Source organism: Nycticebus coucang, chromosome 7 (assembly GCF_027406575.1).
Source record: "Nycticebus coucang isolate mNycCou1 chromosome 7, mNycCou1.pri, whole genome shotgun sequence".
NCBI classification, from domain to species: Eukaryota; Metazoa; Chordata; class Mammalia; order Primates; family Lorisidae; genus Nycticebus; species Nycticebus coucang.
In genome coordinates, this window is record NC_069786.1 from 125,028,823 (window position 1) to 125,048,340 (window position 19,518).

Here is a 19,518-nt window from a genome sequence, read left to right on the forward strand (position 1 = left end):
TGGTTACAGAATGATTTCTTCTGAGTCTCAAGGCCTGACAACTAGGGGAGCTGATGATGTAGACACGGAACTCTGCAGGGCCGAGAACTGGGAGCTCTGATGTCTGAGGGCAGGAGAAGATGATGGCCAGGTTCAATAGGAGAGAGAGAGAGAGAGAGAGAGAAGTTACCCTTTCCAATATCTTTGTTCTGATTAGGCTCTCAAGGGATTGAATTAGATGATTCCTGCCCACATGCGTGAGGATGGGTCTTCTTCACTTATTCTACTGATTGATGTGCAAATCATTTCTAGAAACAGTCTCACAGACACATCCAGAAATATTTTACCAAGTATCTGGGTATCCTCTTAGACCAGTCAAACTGACACATAAAATTAACTGTTACACTGTGCTTAAGATGCTTTGTGGATATTCTATCCAAAGGGGTGGTCTGGTGGGAACTGGGGTGCAGAAAGAAGGAGATTGTGTGTGTGTGTGTGGGGAGGACGGAGGTGGGGGGGTTGGGTGGGTCATTAGCTGCAGGAAGAAGAGGCAAGGCTGGAATAGGGGTTGTGTCTCCCATTCCAGAGACATGTTAGACACGTGACCTCACAGGACTCTCCGCCACCCTGGCATGCACAGCCCATAGGATAGCAGACATTTACATTTCTGTATAAGGAGGGTATTGCCAGTGGGGTCATATTAACCAGAGAAACAATCATGGCTACCAGAGAACTGCTGTTGCACTTCCAGAAAAAGAAAGAAACATTTCTATCAGTATCAGTGTCTTATACTTATGGCAGCAGTTCTCAACCTTTGGGACACGACCCCTTTGGGGGTCGAATGACCCTTTCACAGGGATTACCTAAGACCATTGGAAAACACATATTTCCAATGTTCTTAGGAACCAAGACACCTTTCTTCTATCCGTTTCCAGATGGGTCTGCCCAAATGCAGATACACCCACATCCGAGTACCCAGTGTGATGGCATCATCGGGCCATCGGGCCAGTACAGATACAGGTGTATGTGACAGGGTTGGCACCATAAAGTACTTATGCGGACCAGTCACACACGTGTAGAGAGCAGCTACTGTGTGGAAAGCAGCAGTATTGGAAGTAAAATGCAAAAAAGAAAAAAAATATATCTGTACCATGGAAACAATCTGGATGCTGATTGGTTTTTTTATATTCAGCTGTGGTTGATGTGAATACTGCCCCCTTGTGATAGTAATAGGTATGTAAAAAACAACACAGAAAATGGTAAATCACAGGAAACTTTAATGAACTGTATTGACTGAACTATGCCATGGATCATCTTTTGTATTATTAAAGCTATTGTTATATATTATTTTCATTAGAGTACCACAAACAAAACTTAGCAGCTGTTGAAGCTTCATATTTGGTGGCACTCAGAATCACCAGAGCTGTGAAACCTCACACCACTGATGAGGATTTACTGTTGCCAGCGGCCAAAGACATTGTTCGAGTTAAGATCAGAGATGAATTTGTTATGAAATCGAGGGCAATTTCCTCATCTAACGACACTGTCGGCAGAAGAACAGATGACCTGTCTGCTGATATTCCTGATCAGGTAATCCAGGAAATTAGATCTGCTCCACTTCCACTATTTAGTATCCAGCTTGATGAGTCTACAGACGTTGCAAACTGTTCACAGTTACTGGTTTACGTGAGGTATATTAATGATGGCGACTTTAAAGATGAGTTTCTTTTTTGCAAACCTCTTGAAACGACAACTACTGCATGTGATGTGTTTGACCAGTTGGTTCATTTCTGAAAGAGCAGAAGATCTCTTGGGGAAAGGTTTGTGGTGTTTGCACAGATGGTGCTCCAGCTATGCTAGGATGTCAGTCTGGATTTCAATGTTTGGTACTGAATGAGCCACCAAAAGTCATCGACTCACTGTATGATTCATTGGCGAATATTAGCAGGGAAGACACTGCCACAAGAGTTACAAGAAGTAATGAAAAGCGTCATGAGTTCTGTCAATTTTGTAAAGGCGAGCACTTTAAACAGTCGACTGTCTTCGAAACTGTGCAATGAGTTGGATGCGCCAAACAATGCTCTGCTATTTCACACTGAAGCGAGATGGTTGTTGAGAGGAAAAGTTTTAAAATGTGTTTTTGAGCTTCGTGATGAGCTCAAAACACTTTTTAATCAGAAAGCAAGATTGTAGTTCGAAGCACTTCTCAGTGATAAAAGTGAACTTCAGAAAATAGCTTACTTTGTTGACATCTTTGCCATCTTGAATGAGTTAAATTTATCACTGCGAGGACCAAAAGCAACATGACTCGATTTGTCTGAAAAGATCCAATCATTACAAATGAAACTTCAGCTTTGGCAAACAAAATCAGATGAAAATAAAATTTACATGTTGCCTACCTTATCTGCTTTCTTTGAGGAACATGACATTGAACAGGACAAAAGGATTATGATGATAATTTCTGTGAAAGAACACTTGTACCTGCTTGCAGATGAAATTTCATTGTACTTTCCAAATCTACCTGACACCCCATTTGCACTCGCCAGAAGCCCATTCACAAAGTTGAAGATGTTCCTGAGACAGCACAAGAGGAGTTCATTGAGCTTATTAACAGTGATGCAGCGAGAACTGATTTCTCTACAATGCCAGTTACAAAATTCTGGATCAAGTGTTTGCAGTCACATCCTGTTCTGTCTGAGACTGTGTTGCGCCTTCTTCTTCCATTTCCAGCAACGTATCTTTGTGAAACAGGGTTTTCCAGCTTGTTGGTTATCAAGTCTAAATACAGAAGTAGACTTATTGTGGAAGATGATCTTTGTTGTATTCTTACAAAGACTGCCCAGAGAATTTCTGACCTGGTGAGAAAGAAGCAATCTCAACCTTCGCACTGACTTTGGCTTTTTACACATACTGTCGCAAAATGTAGCAATGTAGTTTACTGTTGTTATATTAAGACTGTTACCCATTCTACACCATGCTTCAAGACAAAATTTCATTTATTCGTAATTAGAAATAAATATTTCACAATATGTAATTACATATTGTTTTTGTGATTAATCACTATGCTTTAATTATGTTCAATTTGTAACAGTGAAAATACATCCTGCATAGCAGATATTTACATTATGATTCACAACAGTAGCAAAATTACAGTTATGAAGTAGCAATGAGAATAATTTTATGGTTGGGGGTCACCACAACATGAGGAACTGTATTAAAGGGTCACGGCGTTAGGAAGGTTGAGAACCACTGTCTTATGGAGCTAGAGCCAGAAAAGTCAGGGGAAGAAGAAAAAAATAGCAAACATCCTACTTCAAGCTCCTTAGGCCAAGCCTGACGTGCTTAGGAAAAAACAACATGAGCTTTACGCTGCCTAGGAAAGCCAGGTCTATAAATTGGACTAGACTGGCTGAGATTTTAGTAATGAAAGGGACCAGAAACTGTGGAGTCTGCCCTAGATTCATAATAGAACAGCAAAAAGAGAGTTGACAGAACACAGTTGGCCTTGTATTTGAAGAAATTTAAAAATGCATTATATTTTTGCTTTCCTTGTGAAGTTCAGATTAAGAAACCATTTATAGTTGTAAGTTGCCTGCCAAGAAAACGCTTTCTTATTCAATTTTCCTGGGCAGTTGGAGCAAGATGGGGGCTAGGAGACAAGAAAGACAGAGGGAGAAAGGGGCTGGGGATGGGGCGGAGAGAGAGAAAACCTTCTACATGTCTATTTCCAAACTAAGTGCTCTGATGAGGGAAGAGCAAACAAACTCTAATGGGCTCGGACAAGCCTACATCCACCCTGGGAGCTGGAAAGGAGTCCACTTCTTCTGTATTACACGGGTTACATGGGGGAAGGTGGATTCCTACCAAAAAAATCAGTTAAAGAGGAGGGGGAGAAGAGGGCATACTGCCCGCTAGGCACCAGAGCTGTCCCCTATGTGGGGCCACCATATGTGACGGTCATCTGTGTCCATCTGGGCAATGATCCACATGGACCTGGCCAGTGTCAACCAATTTCCTTTGGATCGTTTCATGCCAAAGATGAAGCATCCTCCACTTCTCCACATTCATTATCTATGCTCAGATTGGGATAGGACAGTTGTCATTTCCAGGATATAACTGGTGACCAACAGTGGCACTGTGGTCACCCACAGTCCTCTCCCCACTGGAATTCTTTAAGATAAGATTCCTCTAACTCCAAGACCCATAATGAACCAACCTTGGCATTTTTTACTTTGAAAATAACCTCCTGTTATTTTTTCTCTTTTCTTGCTGTCTCCTGGAGCCAAGCTCTAAAAACAGAATTTAATATTCATCTCCCAGGGTGTTTATGATGTGTTCATTCCTCCGAGGCTGAAAATGTGGCTCCTCGCACTCTTCCTCTGCAATCCACTCAACCATTCCGCTTTTGAGTTTGCTGCTTAATTTTTCATTTTGAACTGGTGAATGGCACAGCATTATTGGCTGGGCATTTAATAAAATATTTTTACAAATTAAACATAATGTAATATTTAAAAAATTATAAAAGAAGCCAAACTTTTTTTGGCACTTTAAAAAAAGAAAATTTTATTACAATTTTAAAGTTTTGGAAAATATCTTCTGACCTGGTGTTTTTCCAGATTGAGGGCATGCTTACATGTTGCAATAAAATGTAGGCAGCTTGTATGAATGAACTAAAAGTGAAGGTTCCTTCCCTGGGGGTTCTTTCAATCTGTTAGCCCAGCTTTGTAAATAGTCATCATCCCAGCTTTTCAGAATAAATTGCTCTCAATGTCAAGTAAATAAGGGAGATTTTGTTCTCTGTTTTATCTTCTTACTTTGGAAGCCTCGTGGTAGCTGAGAACATATGCATATGATTGAATTGACCAAATGATTCATGTTTTGTGGCTCTGCTTCTTTTTTCTTCCCCACTGTCTGTCCTTTGACCTCCCTTGCTTCTCATGCCTCTAATTTATGCCAGTCCAGAACCTTTCCGTGGAAGTTAAGAGTGCAGGTTCCAGAGTTAACCTGTTTGGGCTAAATCTTACTCTTCCTGTTTCTGGCTCTGTGACCTTAAGCAAGGTCCTTAACTCTCTCTGTGCTCCAAACTCTTCAATAATAAAGTGATAATAATAATAGCACCTATTTCAGAGGGCTATTGTTGAGATTAAATAAGTCAATGTACGTAAAGCATTTAAAATAGTGCCTAGAACATACAGGTGTTCAGATAAATGTTACTTGTCTCTGCTGCCTTGCTCAGATCCCCTCACTCCTCTGAATCTTGATATCTTTACCTGTAAAATTAGTTTCATATTTTCTTCCCACATTTAAATAAACTACATGGGCTGAACAAGGAGCACAGAGGGCAAAGCCATGAATAAAATGTTTGCTAATTAATATCAGGGAGCTTCTTTCCTAGGGCGTCCTGCAACTCCTGAAGCATTAGAAGTTGACCCTCCTAGACTTCCAAGAGATGCTCATTAGGGCATGTCTCTCTCTTTCAACTAAAGGGCTTGCCAAAACCTCCAGCTGAGCTGGGAAATTGTATTTGCTTCCAGGGATAAATTCACTTATTTTAAAATGTTATTTACTCATCAGTCAGGGGAGTTCTAGTGATGACAGCATTGCCTTTGACATTCCAAATGACAAAACCCCATGACTCAGACAACTGTCTGCTCGCGTGTCACCCACTCAAGTACTCATGCAGGGCAAGTCTAATAGCAGCACATGGGGACAGCAAGAGCCAGAGACAGTTCAGAAAGTGTCACGAGGGGATGTATGGGCACCTCAGTTGAGGGTGGGACAATGTATGACCCAAGAGACATGAGGGCAAGAAGAAAAATTGCCCCAAGAATAGAGGTGTTGACACCTGGCACACTTGTTTTCTTTCACATATAATTCACTCTTTCCTCCCTGTTCTCACCATTTCTCTTGAGAAATTTGTTAATGTTGCAATTGTGGCAGGCAAGCTCAGACTCTCTTAGCTGCTGCGGTGCAGACAACAGCTGACTTTGTCATCACCTCCTCACTTGGTATCAAAAATCACGTGTTTAATGAACAAGTGGTCAGGGACCATTTAAAATGATGCTTTTTGACTTCAGAAACTTTCACATTTATCTAAAGATACACTTACAACCACTTAGGGGGAGGCATGGTCTAAATTAACACTTTTCACACCTCTTTAATCCTTGCTTTGTTTTTTAAAATTATGTTTCATATGCTCAACTAAGTTTTACGTTATTGTATTTTTGTTATAGCTCATTGTCTACATCCCTTACTAGAATGTTTCTGCTTTATCTGCGCTGTGTGCTGTTGTTTGTGACTTGACAAGAAAGATACCTTGTGTGTGTGTAAAGATTTGGGCCAGGTGTTCAGCTCAAGGACACCACCATTTGCTATAAAATAATCATTGCACCTGGCTTTTGTGTTTTCAGAGCCTAATAGTAGAATTAAGAATTCCTGCCACATTTCAGGCCAGAAACAGAAGGAAGTGCATACTCATAAAAGGAATTGAGATCAACCAAACAGTGGAATCTTCCAGAGGCAAATAAAAAATGTTGATGAGTGTTTAATGAGAGGACATCTCCAAAGAACAGATGTGCTTTCCTTCACCTGTCATGGGAAGGAGCTGTGAGAGCTGAAAAGGAGAAAGTGAGCTTAGATAGAGGGCTTGGAAGGTGGCATTTTTTCCAATGAAAAAAGATTTTTTTTTTTTTTTTTGAGACAGGGTCTCACTATGTTGCCCTGGGTAGAGTGCCATGGCGTTACAGCTCACAGCAACCTCAAACTCTTGGGCTCAAGCAATTCTCTTGCTCAGCTTCCCAAGTAGCTGGGACTACAGGTGCCTGCCGCAATGCCTGGTTATTTTTTGTTGCAGTTGTTATCGTTGGTTAGCTGGCCCCAGACCGAGTTCGAACCCACCAACTTTGGTGTATGTGGCTGGCGCCATAATCACTGTGCTACGGGTGCTGAGCCTGAAATGTTTTTATTTTCTATTTTTTTTAACATTTAGATTTTTTTGTATCGCATTCATATAATTAGGTTACATTATTTGTGTTTGTAAGGTGAAGTCCAAAGTCTGAGTTGCATTCATATCTTTCACTCAGGAAGTGTGCCATACACAAGGGGGCAGTTTTGAAGAGACTACTCAGGAAAAGGTTAGAATGCCAAAGGCTCTTTGGAACCATAAAAGTGGATTAATATTTTATTTGTTCATGGATAACCATTTTTACTGGTGGGAGGGAGTCTAGAATGACTTTTTCCTCCTGTTTGTTTCACTCAAATCTTTCTGTGCACAATTGGTTTCCAAGTCTGGTGGATAATGCCCTGAATGACAGCTACATTCATTCTTGGACTATAAAATAGTCTCAATTTTATGAGACTATTTAAAAAAAAAACCAGAAGGTAAAGTTTTATGTAAAATTTCACTTGCCTGAATCCAAAAGTAATTTCATAAGAAATGCTGAGCAGCCTTATACATGTGGACCAGGCGGTTGTTTTAGATATAAACTAAGTTTTCAGTTCCCTAAGGCCTATTAGTTTTCCTGGTTCCACCTGATATCTGCTATGGAGAAGAATTGTGCTAGGGATGATGGCAGAATCCATAGATGAATAAAATGTAGCTTAGGAACTTATAATTAGCAATGAACACACATGCAGTCAACTTCCTAAGCTAGAAGGCAGGTGATGATTGTTGCTTGTGCAGGACAGGGTCAACTTGGGACGCCTTGGGTTCCCCCAAATCTGCACATTCCCAGAGGAGGTCTATTTTCAGGGTGGACTTTAGCTGACTCCTAGGGACTAAGCACTGAGCTCTCAGCATGTTCAGCCTGGCAGGAATGCCTCTGTGGGCCAGAAGGCTTGGGTCTTGTTAAACCAGATAATTTATGCAAAGGATGCGACTTATCGTAAACACGCACTTTTGGTGTGTGTGTGGACTAGAGAGTGGGTAGCTGAGGTTGGTCCCGGGGGTGTTACGTGCCCGTGTGACTGATCTCTGATGAAACTTTGGGTAGTCTGTCTTCTCTGGTCAGCGGCACTTTACATGTGTTGTCACTGATTACTGCTGTAGAATTAAGTGCATCCAGTGCAGCTCCCCTGTGGAGAGATGCCTGAAGATCACTCTTGTTTTTCCTTGATTACACCCACTTAGGGGAAAGATCATCCTTTGCTGGTCTTGATTTATAGCCTTTTGCTATGATAAATCATAACTGACAGGTGGCTCCTGTGTCCTGAGCATCCTCCCAGCACATCACTGAGGCTGGGGTTGGTCCGGAGACTCTGGGGGCAAGGTGCTATACAGGAAAAACAAATCAGGGAGCAGGGGGATCCTTTTACACATCAACAGTGTGGTCTTCCAAGGCGTTAGCCCAAGGGTGAGATGTAACTCAGTGGGCCACACGTGCATTCACATATGTTGTTTTTCTTATATGTCAATCTGATATCGCATCTTCTTTGACTAAAAGGAATAATGCTTAAAGAATATGTGGTTGCATATCTCAGGAATGAAAGAAAAAGTATCCAATGTACTCAGCTCTACTATGAAGCTAAATTATAGCTTTCACATGAAGGCTATAACCCAACTATAGCACAAGACTATGGGGAAGGGGCCAAGGAAGGGGAAGGGAGGGGGGAGGTTAGGGTGGAGAGAGGGTAATGGGTGGGCCCACACCTACGGTGCATCTTAGAATGGGTACAGGTGAAACTTACTAAATGCAGAATACAAATGTCTACATACAGTAACTAAGAAAATGCCATGAAGCTACGTTGAACAGTTTGATGAGAATATTTCAGATTGTATATGAAACCAGCACATTGTACCCCTTGATTGCACTAATGTACACAGCTATGATTAAACAATAAAAATAAATAAATTAAAAAAAAAGAATATGTGGCTGCATATGAAAGTTTTGAGACAGGCTGTGTTATGGTCCATTATTTCATTTACAAGAAGCACAGTAGAGGCCGGACCTAGTGGCTCATGCCTGTAATCCTGGCACTCTGGAAGGCTGAGGCAGGTGGATTGCTTGAACTCAGGACTTAGAGACCAACCTGAGCAAGAGTGAGACCCAGTGTCTACTAACACTAGAAAAAAAAGTAGCCAGGTGTCATGGCACACCCATGTATTCCCAGCTGCTTGGGAGGCTGAGGCAAGAAGGTTGCTTGAGCCCAGGAATTTTAGGTTGCTGTTAGCTGTGATGCCATGACACTCTACCCAGGGTCACAAGAGTAAGACTGTCTCCAAAAAAAACCCAACCAACCAAACGAACAAAAAACAAACAACAAAAAAACAAAGCAAGAAAACAAGAAGCACAGTGGATACATCCTTTCTGATTCACCGGTGCTAGTTTCAACTTGCTGGGCGTTGATCCAGCCAGGGGGGTTTCGTTTGTTTCTGCCCTCAGTTTTTTAAGTTTCTTGATTTTTGTGTATCTCAAAACTTTCATAACGACGCCCGTATATGTTGGATGGTTTCAATAGAAAGCCTCTTACAATGTGGCTTCGATTTCTGTTCCCAGCTTCACATCTAGTGACTCCTCAGCTCTCACCTGTCACAACTGCTTCACATTCCCTGTGTCTTGGGGCACACCGCCAGATCTCCACTCAGACTCTTCCTTTTCCTCTGAATGTCCTGTCCTCAGCCCTTTAGGGTCCCTTTCCTTTACTTGATTAAATGACTTCCTCTACCCCCAATGCTGCACTCACATCTTTTCCCCCTGTACATGGCCCCACATGGCCTGGGTATCAATGAACACTCTCTTCCCAGTGCCCTGTCTTGCTGGTCCGCGCAGAGTTACATGTAGCAAAGATGGCGTTGCTTTGTTTGATTTTGATGTGTCTGTTCCCTGTCTAGTCTGTGAGTTTCTAAGTGCCATGCTGAATGCCATTCAGATCTCTATTCCAACTGTGTGGCATGGTGTCCAATGACCCAGTTGTCACTAACACAGTTTTTTTTTTTTTTTTTTTTATTGTTGGGGATTCATTGAGGGTACAATAAGCCAGGTTACACTGAACTAACACAGTTTTTGTTAAATAAAGGCACGTGCTGCTATACTGTGAAGAAACACACTGGGCCCCAGGAAGATGCCAAGGATAATGGTTTCGTGGGGACCATTTACTGAGCCTTGATTCTGGCAATGTGAGCTTTACCCAGGCCCTGTGCGGCTGGTACAGCCACAGTAAGAGAAATCCTCCTGTCTTACTGTGTTCCAGAAATGGCTTACTGCAGGGAACTGTCCTACCCCACATGACTTAGGGAAGACTCAGATAATCCCCTTGCTTACTTTTGACAAGACTGGACACAGACCCTCCAAATTACCATTTTTTTAAAATTGATTTTACTTATATATCCAATAAAATTCTCTTCTTAGTGCACAGTTCTGAGAGTTGACAAATGCATGTAATCATGTGTTACCACAATCAAGACATAGAAAAGTTTCATTGGCAAAAAATAAAACAACAACAACAACAAAAATCCTCTCTTCCCTTTTGTAAGTAATTCCTATCCCAATACACAGACCCTGGCCACCAACTACCTGTTCTGCATTTCTTGAAAGAATGTCATATCCATGGGATAGTATTCAGCCTCTTGAGCCTGGTTTCTTTCACTAGCATAATACATTTGAGATTTGTCCATGTTGGTGCATGTATCAATAGTTTGGTCTTTCTTATATTCAATTATTATTCTACAGCATGGCTATACCATGGTTCAGAGACATTAGGCTGTTTCCGATTGTTGGCAATTATAAATAAAACCATTATGAACATCCCCCTGGAAGTTTTTGTGTGAATGTAGTTTTTCCTTTCTCTAGGATAAATACTTAGGAATAAGATTGACAGGTTTGTATTTACTTTATAAGAAACTGCAAAATTGTTTTTTAAAGTGACCAAATCATTTGGCATTTCCACAAACAACATATGAAAATCAAGTTCCTTTCCATCCTTGCCTATACTTGGTATGATTAATTTTTTTCTTTAAGCATTTCTTATAAATGCATTGATATCTTGTGTGGCTTTAATATGCTTACTGACTAATGATGTTGAGCATTATTTCATATACTTACTCACCACCCATACATCCCTTTGGTGAAGTGTCTATTCAGATCTTTGGTCTATTTTATTGGTTTTTTAATTTAATTATTGCCTTATCAGTTTTCTTTCTTTCTTTTTTTTTTCTTTTGGCTCTTTTAAAAATTTTTTTTTATTAAATCATAGCTGTGTACATTAAAATTACCATTTTTTAACCTTATACATGATCACCCAAACTGTACCGATGGGCCAACTGGAACAGCATGCTTGTTAACCAAACCTTAGCTAAGCTTCTCTTCTCTCTTTAGCTCACCCTAGCCAGATGGGTTCCAGCATTTATCAGCCCTTCCACAGGCCTCCTGAGGTTGGGCTGACCTCAGCCTAAAACCTTCTCTGACTACTGTGCAGTTTAGCCCCCTCCCTGGTTCCTTTTATCCCCCCCATTGCCACACAATTGGTTCTTTCTACAAGAAACCCCTCTGTGCCCAGGCCTTGAGACACGGGCAGGTCTCGTGTTCCAAGTGTTCTTGTTATTACAATAGTTCCAGCCTCCGTGGAAATAGTCAACCCCAAACACTGCAATAATCCTTTTACATAAAGTCTCTCCTTACCAATATTCAGATTTTCATTTGATACCACATAATGCTTCCTGACTGACTGGAGAATTCTTTGTACATTAGCATGTTCACACATCCTTATTGATGAATAAAATAAAGTGCCTGTGGTTCTCAATGCCTTGTACATATATCCTAGTAATTTAATTCCTGAATCCAAAGAGCATTCACCTATGTGCCTCTTTAAAGAACACACCTTCATTTAACTCTCTGAGGAGTTTACTTCCAGTTTATTTGAGTCTAGGTTGGTTTGTCCGCAGGTGTGTAGGGTCTTGTGCCTCTTTCTCCCAGAGACTGCCTTAATGTAAAGGGTACAAACTGCGGGCCTCAGGTGGGGGATACGTGGTTTTCAGGGTCTCACTGGGATTCTCTACACTAGAGGCCTCAGGCTTCCCCCCCTTCACTCTGACACCGCACCTGTCTCAGGTCCTATCTCTTCAATGCATTTTTTTGCACCCATTGTCTTCAACCTGTGATGATTTTGCCCCTTATGGGACATTTGGTAACGTTGGGAGCTATTTTGGTTGTCACACAGGGAGGAGTCAATAATGGCATCTAGTGAGTAGAGGCCAAGGATACTGCAAGCATCCTATAAGTCACAGGACAGCCCCCTGCAACAGAGGATGATCTCATCCTAAACATCAATTACGCCAAGGTTGAGAAACAGTGATTTACATGGACATGACTGGTCTTGACAAACTTAACCAAAGAAAATTTACTTATTCAAAAATTGAAAGAAGACCAGTCAAACTTGTCTGAGGGATAAATCTGTCTTCCTCTGATCACACCACAACCTTTTTTTTCTATCAGATGCTTAAAGTTCTCGGAGAAAAAAAAAGATCAATAATTTGACAACAGAAATTTATTGATTAGTTTGCAACATTAGGTACAACATAGATAACTTCATCACATGTCACAATACAGTATTTGTGCTTTGTAAGATAAGTAAACATTTATTCAAGCACAAGAAAGGTCTAAACACAATATTCTGGGATTGTTTAAAAAATAAATATATCCTTTTTCATTGTTTTAAGCACAAAGAAGCATATTTCAGTTTGAGATGATGGATATATTTTAAAATTTGACATTTTGTTAATGTGCCAAATTAAATATACTACCTAAATTTGGACTGTTTGTATAATAAATGCTTAATGCTGAGTGGCTGAGGGGGGGGGGAAGAAAAGCTTACCAAGACGCTTTCTTGGTGTTTCAAAATTTGGATGGTAGATCACTTGAGACCAGCACTGATTTGTTCACATTTAACATTTCTTCACAATCTTTAAAAATAGAGTAAAAGTATGGTATTTCTGAAAATCCTTAATAAACACATCTTTGATCAAGAAATTAAAAGTCAGTGTGGTCCATTTACTTGGAAGGAAGACTTACTAGGGTACAGTAGATACCTTTATTTTCCAAAAGAGTGAATCTCTATTATTCATGTACTTAAATATTGAAGTGATGACGTCTTCTTCCCCCAAGATGAATGCTAATATCTTCCAATCAGGGACGGTGTGGGATCCTTACTGGCCACGTCAAACATGAGCCTGTTACTCTGCCTCCACCTTTTAGCGTCATTGGAATAGCATGTCTGCTGTACCAGAACCAGCACGTTCCGAGTGAAACAAACCTCTGAGCTCAGTGTCATTATATGACTTTAGGCAACAATTTCTTCATATTTTATGAAGCTCTAAGCTAACTCAATATATTATTTAAGATAACAATCTCTTTCATAATTTACAATGAACTAAAGTAAAAGTTTCTATTTTATATACTTCCATACACAAGTAGATTTAATCTCAAAATACTTTTTTTTTTTTTTTTAAGTAAGAAAGCTTTCTTCAGGGTAAGAATTCTGTAATCACTTTATCCAAGTAATGTGGTGTTGGGAACAGGACCTGCAATATCTTCAATATTCTTCTCCCTCCATTGAATGCTAACAGTTTCTTGGCTATGTAGGAGCTGGGTATTGTTGGGCAGAAGTGAGATATTTATCAGAGGATTATAGCAAATAAATGAGATCACCTCAGCTTAGGACACTGGTATACCTTTATCAATAGCCACTGAAACTGGTCTAAAGTGGAAGTCTTTTATATGAAGGCCTGGGAATTTCTTATTGATATCTTTATTGTTTCCCTGGGCTGGCATGCCCTTCATATACTCAGAAAAGTAAACTATACAGGATATAGTTACAGGATAATATGGAGGGTCTATGTCCAGCTGTTTTCAGTTAATTTACCTAGCTGGAGACATTATATATGATTCAACATACATGAGTGCAGCTTTTCGGGGGTTTAGACCTCATAATGAGGTTTCTCTTTATCCAGCCTTTCTAATCCAAGCTCTTTGGGACTCACCCACAGGTTGTACAGATTTGGATAGACCTATATTTTGCTTTTCCTTAGATTTATTCCGTGTGCAGTGAACTTGAGTAGCAGATTTTTTTTTACAGCTCTGCTAAGGTGATGTGATGTTTTGAGAACATTTAGAGCATTAAGAACAAACCACTGTAATGTAAGCTGGAGTAAAGGGAAGGATTGCTCCTTTCTTATCCCAGTTCCAAGAGCCAGTCAAAGAGACTCAGGTGCCCATCCTTCTGTTCCTCATGCATTTTGCAGTACTGGACAACTGCGTGAAAGATATCCCCCACCTTCCAGGACTTCTGATGGACCAGCCGCACAACGTCTAGAAACTAAAATAAAATACAGGGTTAGGATTCACAGCTCACAGATGTCATCAGTGATGAAATCTCATCTCCTTCGACCTCCCTTCCTAAGCCAAAGGCTCTCTCCAGTCTATGTTTGACTGTCTGTAGTGTCAGGGGACTATTTCCAGGAGACTCTGTTTTCCTTTTAGATGTTTCAGATTATTAAGAAGTTCCTTCCATGGAACTAGAATTTTCTTAACAGAAATTATGATTCCAGAGGACTAAATGGAATGAGACTAATTCTTTCCAGAGTCGGGCTTTGTTAGTGTTTTCTTGGGTCTGCTTTTCATAGCTCATGGGTTCCAATCCCTTCTGTCTGTATCACAAATAATACCTCAGTGGATGTGTGTATGTAGGTCAAATAAATCAAGTGCTAAAACTTTAGGTAGGGCCACCTACCGGTTCCCCATTCCGTCTTGAGAAGCTCCCTCCCCTCCCCACTCCATGCTAAGGACAAGCATCAGGAGAGGCTGGATTTCCATAGCAATAGGAAAAAAAGGGGAAACACCCCAGATCTGTCATCTGGTTATTGATACCAGCTCCAACTGGCTACAACCCTCAGAGAAAGTTCTGGACTGCAAGTGAATTGTGAGCTTTGAGGAATAAAAGATAGGGAACATCATTCTATAGATTATCTCATCATGAAGCTGTGGTGAAGACCAGCATGAAGGGCTCTCCAACTCCTTAGTTACTTTCTAAGGAAGGTACTAGTAAGACCCAGAGATGGTAGGAAGTTCTTTGACACAGGGAATCTCATTCAATTCTGTCACAACCCCAGGGAGTGGACATTTTCTTTTTTTTTTATTTTTATTTTTATTTATTTATTTATTTTTTTTTTTGGCCGGGGCTGGGCTTGAACCCGCCACCTCCGGCATATGGGACCGACGCCCTACCTGTTGAGCCACAGGCGCCGCCCAAGGGAGTGGACATTTTCAGAAGAAAAAGTTGGGGGCTTGAGAGATGATGAATTAACACCAGGACCAGTGCTCTTTCTACTACAAGACCTTTCTACATTTTGGTGTCAGGAGAATATAGACTTAAAATTTATTTAGAATACGAGAGAGAAAGAATAGGCTGGGAATCTGATATCATTTTATGAGGAAAACAGCCTTATTTGTTAAAAAGATGAGATTATGGTTTGGTTACGATTCCTTCAATGTTTCCATCTTGGATTTTTGAAAATACTTTAAGATTCTTTTTCCTTTTAAATCAAATGTTCTTATTCCATTTGTTTGCTCAGACTTTAGAGATCAGCCAGAAACTGGAATGCTAATGTCTTTCCATTTCGAATTTGTTAATTCATTTCAATTACTGAGAAGTTGTCTCGCAGAGAGCCACTGTTAAGTTAAGCTCCTTCTCCCAGCTGTGATGGTACCAACTGTTTGCACAATTACAGAAATCAGTGCTTTATTGTACTTGCTTGCCTTGTATTGACTTAATCAAAATGAAGTAATTTTCTAGGCTGGAAAATGACATACTTAACTTTTAATATCTAGAAACATAAACATTGTCTTTAAGAGTTTTAGGATGTTGTGAAAAGGGAGCCAGATGGAAGGCAGATGGAGACCATAGATAGAAACTCAGGAGGACAACATCTCAGCCATCTTTTCATATCTTGTGCCTGAACAGAGTAAGTGCTCAAAGAATATTTGCTGAATGACAGGATGGCTAGAAGGCCAAATGTGAGTCAAGTACATTCAAAGTTCTTAAGGAGCCTCTCTGAAATATGAATGGACATCTAGTTCCAACGAGGATGAACCATCACTAAGTATCATTTTTGAGTTTTAGGTTCTGTATTTGCACATATACTATTTAAAAACAAGTTTGCATATCTTAGGGATGTTTGTTCCATAATTTTCTATTGATGTGTTGCTCCACAAAAATGTTTGGAGGTTATGGATTGAGGAAAAGGATGAACAGAGCCTGGAGTGAAAAAAGGAAGCAGGGAAGGAGCAAAATAAAAGCTAGTTCTGGGCACATCCCTCATCACAGGGCAACAGAGAATGGGCGTGTACATCATGCAGATGACATGCCTGGTACCTCTTCACTGCTCACGAACACTGCAATCCAGGGTCAGTTCATTCACTTCCATCATCAGTGTTAGAATTTCAGAGAAACTATTACTTGCCTGGGATCCCTTACCATTCTGTCTTCATTCCCAACTTTTCTGGTGGAGTGTGGGAGAATAAAACCTTGGGGGCAAATGTCACTATTTGGCAAACTCTTCTAAACCTCTTTCTGGAAGCCCACCACCAGCTTTTTCCATCTATCTATGACCACAGGATGGTGCCAGTTGACCCAAAGTTGTCAAAAATCCCCACCAGGTAGGCCACAGTTCCAGGAGTTTGTGGTATAATCACAAACAAGAATCTTTCACAGTCTCTAACTCCAGGCTGCTATCTCCATGAAGTGACATTTAAAAATGTTCTGGCCCACTAAATAGTACAGCCTTCTCTGAGACTGTTATGACTTGATCTTGGATATTAAGACCTTGAAACATCTTTGAGGCCACTGAGCAAAAAAAAATTCAGGCTTTCTTTTCTTCCTTCATTAAAAAGAATAGATGAAAAATGAAAAAAAGATTGAGAAAAATCCGGAAAAGGACATTTCCGATTCCTTACTATAGATAGAAATGGAGAAATATTGCGAAGAAGCCAGAAAAGGATATTTTAAAGCTACATTGTCATTAGCATCTGACCCCAGAGCTATTATCTTGGTATTTTCACAATCAGCTTCAGCATGGCAGGGATCTTTCTTTTTGCTGCATTGACAAATATCAAAAAACTTCATTTTGATGAAACTTTTTATCATTGATTGTCACAATCAATAATAATTAGGTGCCCTTTCTGCAGATAACAGTTGGCATTTCTTTAAACAAATGTTTTATCTTTGGAAACTAGAAAAACTTATGTTCTGTGATGATATATTACCTGCAGACTCAATTAAAGAAAAGAATCGCCTGGCAGAAAAGTTTTATATTCCCAGGTGCATTTAATTAGATTGTTTACAAAATAATATCAGGGAATCTATAGGAGATATTGTAAGCGGTGACTTTTTTGGGGGAACAGTCAACATTGATTTCTGAAAACCACTATCTCCTTTCACTCTAAGGCAGAATTAGATGTCACTAAAGTGAATTGGTTCCATAGTGCTCTGGCAATTATGGCCTACAGAGTCATGATTCTTAACCTTGGCTGTAGCCTGGAATCTCTGGCACTTTTATAAAATCCTGCTGCCTGGGTCTCATCCTCAGAGGAGATTCTGATATAATTGGTTGGAGCGTCGGAGCTTGTAAAGGTTCCCCAGGTGACCGTAACACACCCTCAATTTAAGAATCCTGACTTAGCTCAAGACTCTAATGTTTACAAATGAAGAGTGTTAGTATCTAATTCTTCTTAATTTCCCCCTTCCTTTGTGATGTATTTCTTTAAAACTGGTACTTTAACTGCAAATAATTTTGGAAACTTAAGCTGCATTTCAATACCGTCAAAATTTTTTCTCTCTCTCATTCTCTTTTCACTACTCTGCGTGTGGAATGGAGTAAGAGATCAGAAGGGAGACTTCTCTGTCCCGACCTCACTGTCTTAGGAAGGTCAGTGTGTGTGTCCCCTGTCTTGGCACATTTCTTTCTATGCACTGCCTCCATAAAAAGAAGTAATTTCCGGTGCAGCTTCAAAGCTGAAAAGGGCACCAATTTACTGTGAGAGGCCAGTCACCAGCCACTCCAGCTCACAGAGCCTCCTGGAATTTAAACAGAGGAGAAAAAGCTGGAGAGCTTTTGGATGATTGGATGATCCAATGATTTTTGGATCTAAAAACTAGGACAAATGGCCATTTATGTGCCTTTTTAAAAACCAACTTCTCTCATCATATATATATATGTGTGTGTATATATATATATTTTGCCTTTTTAATTAGTTTAAATTTCACTGATGTCAACCCTTACAAACTGTTTTACTCATTGGATGTTGGGATTATCTTTAGTCTTTCTCCTGGAATTTAGCATTCTTTAAGGCCACCTCAAATTACGTTACTCCTTGATATTTCTTCTGGAAGGAGAGCTCAGGCTTTAGTGCTCATCAGAATCACTTGTTAAAAACGAATATTTCTGGGCCTATTCCGAGAGAGAAAGTGATCACCTCCTAGCTGAGGCTTAGGAAACTGCGTTGTGAATAAGGGTCCCACATGATCCCGTTTCATGCCCGTTTGGCTCCTGGGCATAGTTTGAGGAATTCTGTTTTCTCTGTGTTTCTCATCTCCTTTGTGTAGAGCAGGTTCTCATCGCATCTTAAGATTGCTATTTACAGCCTGAGCGTCTGTTGCTTTATGTTCTCCCTACCTTGGGGTTGTCCTCAACTAGAACGTAAATTCCAGGAGGGTAGGAAATTTTGTCTCTTCTTCTCACTGTACCTACAGAGCTGGGAGAGTGGCTGCCGTGTTGTGGATGCTCAGTTGACTTTCCATGAATGTCTCCAAGGCTTGACTTTAAAGTGCACTTAGCATTTTAATGATTAGACAAAACATAAATGGAAGGGAAGGCTTGAAAATTCCAAGCTTGGAAATTCCAAATTTCAAATATTCTGGGTGTCTAGTGTGCTGTCCCCCCAAACCTTTTGAGTTGAATTCTAAGACTAGAATTAGTAGCAGCTTGTCTTCAAGGGTCCTACAACCCTGAGGTCAAGTTCATAGGCAGTGGTGGGAAGATGGCCTTCCTCAGGATAAGCTCACAACTCCCTCTTCTCCTTTACTACAAGCCTCTACTTAATGGAGACATTTCTTTGACCTTCTCCAGATGATGAGGTGCTAAGAAGACACTGCTGCTCTCATGTGACATAACCTCTGTGGGAAGACACCACTTGAAAATGGCCCTTTAACTACCTGGCTAATTAAAAAGCAACCCAAATGAGGTTCCCAGAAGCACTCTTGATAGAAGAAAGACTATCAGAATATTGCTTAAAGGCTTTCTTTATTTAACCACATTAGTCACAGAGAACAAATGGTGCTCATTTATGGAAAATCCATTATTTGCAAAAAGGATTTAACTGACTCTGAGAAAAAAGAGACCCCCCTCCCGCCCGCAAAATTCCATATTTAGAATTAAGGTCCTTGAAGTGATGCTAATTGAATAAGCAAAACATCATCTTATGTCTTTCTTTCTTTTTTTTTTTTTTTTTTGTGTGTGATTTTTGGCCGGGGCTGGGTTTGAACCCGCCACCT

At 40.3% G+C, this 19,518-nt stretch overlaps 1 protein-coding gene across 3 annotated transcripts in view; it reads right to left on the bottom strand.

Annotated features, from left to right (window-relative positions):
- Window positions 1-12,444: 12,444 nt before the first annotated feature.
- SPHKAP (SPHK1 interactor, AKAP domain containing) overlaps window positions 12,445-19,518 on the bottom strand; it is a 216,787-nt gene continuing 209,713 nt past the window's right edge. For all 3 annotated transcript variants that reach the window (XM_053597500.1, XM_053597501.1, XM_053597499.1), the window contains one exon: window positions 12,445-14,286. In XM_053597500.1, the coding sequence (XP_053453475.1) occupies window positions 14,143-14,286 (144 nt within the window). In that variant the 3' untranslated portion in view covers window positions 12,445-14,142. The remainder of the gene's footprint in view (window positions 14,287-19,518) is intronic.